General features: G+C 35.3%; 1 protein-coding gene across 1 annotated transcript in view; it reads right to left on the reverse strand.

Moving 5' to 3' along the window:
• Window positions 1–368: 368 nt before the first annotated feature.
• LOC108905771 (FACT complex subunit spt16) overlaps window positions 369–5981 on the reverse strand; it is a 14584-nt gene continuing 8971 nt past the window's right edge. The window contains exons 3-5 of the mRNA XM_018708786.1: window positions 3665–3981; window positions 3336–3601; window positions 369–1051 (exon numbers count right to left, since the gene is read on the reverse strand). Coding sequence (XP_018564302.1) covers window positions 579–1051; window positions 3336–3601; window positions 3665–3981 — 1056 coding nt within the window. The 3' untranslated portion in view covers window positions 369–578. The remainder of the gene's footprint in view (window positions 1052–3335; window positions 3602–3664; window positions 3982–5981) is intronic.

Here is a 5981-nt window from a genome sequence, read left to right on the forward strand (position 1 = left end):
GTCGAACTTTAGTCTAATATCTCCCGGTCTAATATGGTCAGCCCATAGAAGGTACCGACATTTAAAATGTAATTATTTAATAATTAATTTAATGCTTTTAGTAGACAAATAAACTATCTACCAATGAAATCCCTTGTAGTGAATAAACAATCCCTTTTTCATAATTTGGGACTGTACTCTCCTTACCCGACACCGGTAACCCGTTTCTCACGTCATCAGAGTTTCGCTAGAGGGCGATACTGTCCGGGACTTTCTAGTTTTAAGTTTACAAACAAAAATCGCATATGACCCACACCGGAATAGGATAATTATTGTGCAAGTTCGAACTCGAGGCAGTTTATGGAAAATCGAATAGAAAATAAACCCACTGGAATGTTGTGCAATCTTTATTTCAAAGGTACATAAACTGTTGGATCACCAATGACGCAGAACACATACGAATCAGATAAAAAAAAACTTAAATATTTATATCAAAAAGGAGAAACTGTACAATAATAAGGTTTAAGTAACTAACAGAACTAACTTAACACAAATTACAATGAAATATCGACTAAACTTAAAAAAAATAGAAAATACTCTTACTTCTTAGACTTTTTCGACCTGTCCCTGTCGCGGCTCTCTTCCCGATTCCTCTTCTTGCTGTCGTGGCTGGAACGGGAACTCTTCCTATCTTTGTCCTTGGAGGGCGAGGACTTTGCGTGGCTAGAAGATGAGGATTTGTGTTTGGAAGAGGAGTGCCTGTCCTTGTCTCTGTCACGGTTCTTGTCTCTGCTGCTGCCGTGCTTGTCTCTGCTCCTGTCCTTGTCCCTGGAACTGGAGTGCTTGCCGGGAGATGAGGAATGTCTGCTGCTGCCGGAGCTCTTGTGGCTGCTGTTGTGCTTGCTCGAGCTGCGCGCCTTATCCTTGGACGAGTGGGACTTCTGCCTGTCTTTGGAGAACTTGTTGCGGTTCTTCGATTGTACGTCGTCCACGTCGTACACTCGCTCCCGGTCTTCCTCTGCCGCTTCCCTCTCCAAATCCGACCAGTCCTTCCCTGATTCTTCGTCGGTGCCTGTAAAATGATAATTTTTTTGACCTAATCCAACACCTCATTTTGAAAATGAAAATTATCTCATCGTAAGACAAATTAAGCATAAATGAAGTTTTTTTTTTAACCTAATTAGATAGGGTGTGCATTTTTTGAGCTCTACCATTAATATGACATAACTGAGAATTTGACATATTGTTTGCGTTTTTTACTTCATCACATTTCTTTGATAGACCAGGGTCGATAATTTTTGAAACCAAAAAAAATTATAGTAGGATGAAACCCATTGGAAAAGAAAGAGAATATAANTTATATTGAGTCACTAACTGACTTTTTTACAAAGGTTTGCAACCCCAGGCCCCACCATAGGGCCACTGAGCAAAAATCCTATTTATGCAAATTGTACATACAGTGCTATCCAAAAATTTTGCACCATATGGGAAAAAACTTTATGTATAAATTTAATAAATTCTTTCGATTATCAAGAATAATTTAAAGAGGGACTATAGAATAAACTTATTATTAATAATAATAATACTTTAAAATAGAAGAAGTGGTGTGTATATGAGGTTTAACAATTTACTCAGTTTTTATATTATATTTGAACAAAAAATAAAGTGCACCAAATTAGTTCTAATTTTCTGCATTATTTTTTATAACGGCCTTATTAGTTCCCAATTCGACTTGTTTTCAGGAATTATGTTTTTCTCGTAGAAGCATACTAAAAAAACGTGACTTTAGTGATGGATGTTTTCGTTCGAATTATGGTACGAGAGAAAGTTGCAAAATTGTCAGGAATCGCTTTTTCAACATAATGAACTAAAACTTTATAACATTTTTGCCTAGGGTTGAAAATAAAGGTACTTTATTCTTGGGCCGATTTACAGTTTTCGTCTGCCCCTCGTATATAACAAATGTTTTATGAGGTTCGATGGGCGCTATTTTGATTTGACGATGTGCAGAGACAACTGACAATCGAATGAATTTATTAAATTTATACATAAAGTTTTTTCCCATATGGTGCAAATTTTTTGGATAGCACTGTATATCCAAAATGTCCTCCTTCCTACATGCATGACAAGCACTGACTATTTTTTCTCGAAAGAAGTAACTAATCCTTTTGTATACAAAAAAATGTCAAAAAATTAACACTTTTTTAAAATTGAATTTAATTTCATTTTAAATTGAATTCCTGTAATTTTCAGTTTCAAAGTTTTCTTTAACCTAATTAGATAGGGTGCTCATTTTTTGAGCTGTACCATTAATATATCTGTTATCTTAAAAGATAACTGATATAACTGAGAATTTGACATATTGTTTGCGTTTTTTACTTCGTCACATTTCTTTGATTACAATGATGTTTGGTATGACTCACTTTTTTGTTTTCTTCAAAATACCAAATTATCGGCTTTTATCAAGGCGTGCTTTGAAAACAAAACTTCCAATTATATTATTATCCAAATGAAATTTTGACAGTTCACTTAAATTTTTATTGACAATGTCAAACTTCAGATAATTGAAAATACGGTTTTCACATGAAACAAAACCTGATATTTTTCAAATTAATTAAATAAGTAAATTTGATGCATATCTTCATGTGAAAATAGCATTTTAAATTATAAAAACTGCGACATTGTAAAACGAATAACTTGTTATTTTAAAAAATGTGCTGAATTCAAAAATGAGAAAATACAATATGGTACCCGTAGGAAAAACAAAAGTTACATGTCATTTCTCCGCCCCAGTAGGCGCCAAGGCTAGTATGGCTATATGTTGACTTCCCCCCCAAAAAAGTGCCTAAGCAAAGCCCGAGTTTAAAACTTTTTTTTTAAATTAAAAGATTAAATTCTTGGTTTTCCGTAGATAATTAATTGCCATCAAATTCCACAACTTGGTCCTACTTTGACCCAACCTGTACCCCTTTTAAGATAACCAGATCTCAGGAGTGCGCCTAGAAAAATGGTCACCCTGTATATTAAATAATACCTTTGTATCGAAAGTACAAAACGAGTAAATAGTTTTTCTTCAATTAAATTAGAAATTTAATTATGGAAAAAAAATTATGATACTTTTTTATAAATATTCATTTATATCAAAATAAATGGATGCCATCAGAATTTGAACAATAATACTAATTTTTCATATTAGTTTTTTATCGAAAAAAAAAAAAAAACGAGTCAATAAATGACAAATTTGAAAAAATTCCACGAAAATTTGATAAATTCCGACATTCTTAAACACCTTGACAATTCCCGGTTTCCACCGCGCACCCTGCCTAATTCAAAAGTTACTGAAAGTCAGTCCTCACCTAATTCTTCTTCGCCAGAATCATCGTCTTCAGTATCGCCTTCCGAGTATTCAGAATCTTCCTCGCTCCATTCCGAGCCTTCCTCGCCCAAATCCGAGGGTTGATAGACCTCATCTTCATCTTCAGTCTCTTCCTCCTGGGCCTCCTCCACGTCCGATTCCGGATCCAGGAAAGTCCAACCGCCACTATCGAAGAATCCTTCGGGATCATCCGTGATGGTTTTCATAATTTTCACCCAATTCAAGGACTGTACTCCCTCGGAATAACTGCAAACATAAAAAGAAAACTGACATTATTAGAACTTTCACATCATTTCTTTTTAACGTTACCGGATATCGCACGAATTCAACCACTCCTTCACGTGGTCCAACATGTTCATGGGAATGGCGTTCACCATGGCGGTCTTTCTGTGGTAATCCTTGAAGACGAAGATCATGTCGAAGTTCTTCAGGTGGAACTGTACACGTTCAAAGTGGACTAGTTCCACATCCTCGAGCGTGATGACGAACGGAGGCCATTCCGTTAGATTGACCAGGCAACCCGATGTGGGTTGCAGTAATACTGTGGAGCGGAACGGGGCACCGGGGAAGCCCAGCTCGCGGAATGGGGTGTCGAATTCTATTTCTTGTTTGGTCATGGATTCAACCTAAGACAGACGCGAACACCATATGATGCTTAATTCAAAATTTATTAATAAAAAATTAATTTATAACCATTTTAGTTAATTAGGTATTTATACCACTTAAAAAAGTACACATGAAAATTTGTTTGTCTTTTTTCGGAACGGTTTGTGACCTATTCATACGGTAATAAGTATCACCCTCTGCTAGGCAACAAATACTGACAAATAAGCCGATTTATTTAACTTTAAAGTTTTGGGTCTCATTTCTTAAGGATAATAGTTTTCCTTTCAAATTCCACAACATCATGTCGCGTGCAAAATGGTCATTGACATTGTTTATTTGAATATACAGGGTGTCTCCGTTTTAACCTGTGAGACTTCAGGAGCGGATAGTACAACAAAAAATAATGATACCCTTGTTATAAACTTATTTCAAACTTTCGATCGTTTTCGAGATAGGTGTTAATAGTTAAAAAAAAAATTTACTTTATTGTAAATATAAAATAAAAGAGGTATTTGAACTAAATTTTAGATGGGACTCTTGCTCATTTTGGTAGGGTAGTTGTAAGCTGGTTAAATATCAACTAATGTCCCTATTCCATGGGTAGCAAGAGCACCAGATATTATCCCCCTGGACTTCTCCATAAGGGGCATAATTAAAAATTATGTGTCTGAAGTCCAAATAAATTAAGAGGAACAATTAATCCATCGCATAAGAACGGCATGTGAATTGATTACAAGACACGGTTCAGCTCCAGGGCATACAATTAAATATTTTCTATCACGCGAGCTCGCTATGGGACCTATAGTGTAGGGGGTTAGGTGCACTGGAAAGTGCTAGATAGTACAACAGCGTGATGTTATTTTCTAGCACTTTCCGTGCATCTAACCCCCTACACTATATGTCGCATAACGACTCGCACTTGTGATAGAAAATAGTATGTGCAACTCGTTCGGAAAAGTTGCCATAGCGCCACTTGGATGCTTTCCGCACTTGCTTCGCTCGTGCGTCAACTGCGTCCTCGTGGCGCTATTGGCAACTTTTCCCCACTCGTTACACAATGTACTATTAACATGCTACAGGGTATGGCACTGAGGCAAATGGCCAATGCTGTCCAATTTGAACACCTGTTATGAAATATACTGAATACTGTTAATAGCAGCAATAATCATTTATTAATTAGTTAATCTGTTGTTAATTTAATTTTTAGCATAGAATGATGTAATTTTGTAATTAACCTTTTAGATAAATTTTTAGGTATTTCATCTTTGCTAAGTTGTTTCATACATTCGTTTTAGCATTAAATTGTTATGAATAGCGGGAAAGATGGACCGAGCGACAGTGGCTGGAACACCACGGCCAGTGTGCGTGTCCCGAAACTGTGAATAGTGTACTTTTATAAACATCCTTATATAAGATGTTTGTGAAATATTTTAGGGGGTGATTGCCGAAGTTATTTTGTGAAATACAGTTCATATATATATAGGTCGAAATATGATTGGTTTCCGAGATACAGTGTTTAAATTCTAAATATTTTATTTATTTTTATTAATTACTTCAAAGAGTTTTAAAGTTATTGACTTGAAATTTGAAATACGCTTTGAAGCGATAAATGTGAATTTTGGAATGATCCAAATATTTCTGCTTGCACCAGTAGCGCTCGTACGAAAATACCACAATCGTATTTAATAAAAAAAATTGGTACGTCGCTGATATTTTCTCATTTTGATATTTCTTTAGAAATCCGCCATCAATTCTGAATGAAATTAGTTACGTCAATTTTTTTCGTAGAATGCACTGATTTTGAGGAAAAAAAAATTAAACATATTTTATAGCCCAGTCATTATAGACATGAAAGAGCCTGTTTCGGGAAAAAAATACTATTACAAGTTTCTCTGCGGAATATTGTTCGGAAACCTGTTATAAATAAAATATCAAAAAATCAACTCGAGGCTAGTTGGGAAACTTTGTTTTAACAGTGGTCAAAGTTATGGAAAAGTGGTTTTTTGACTCACGTAAAAAA

This window comes from Anoplophora glabripennis, unplaced genomic scaffold (assembly GCF_000390285.2).
Source record: "Anoplophora glabripennis isolate ALB-LARVAE unplaced genomic scaffold, Agla_2.0 scaffold221, whole genome shotgun sequence".
Classification (NCBI taxonomy): Eukaryota; Metazoa; Arthropoda; class Insecta; order Coleoptera; family Cerambycidae; genus Anoplophora; species Anoplophora glabripennis.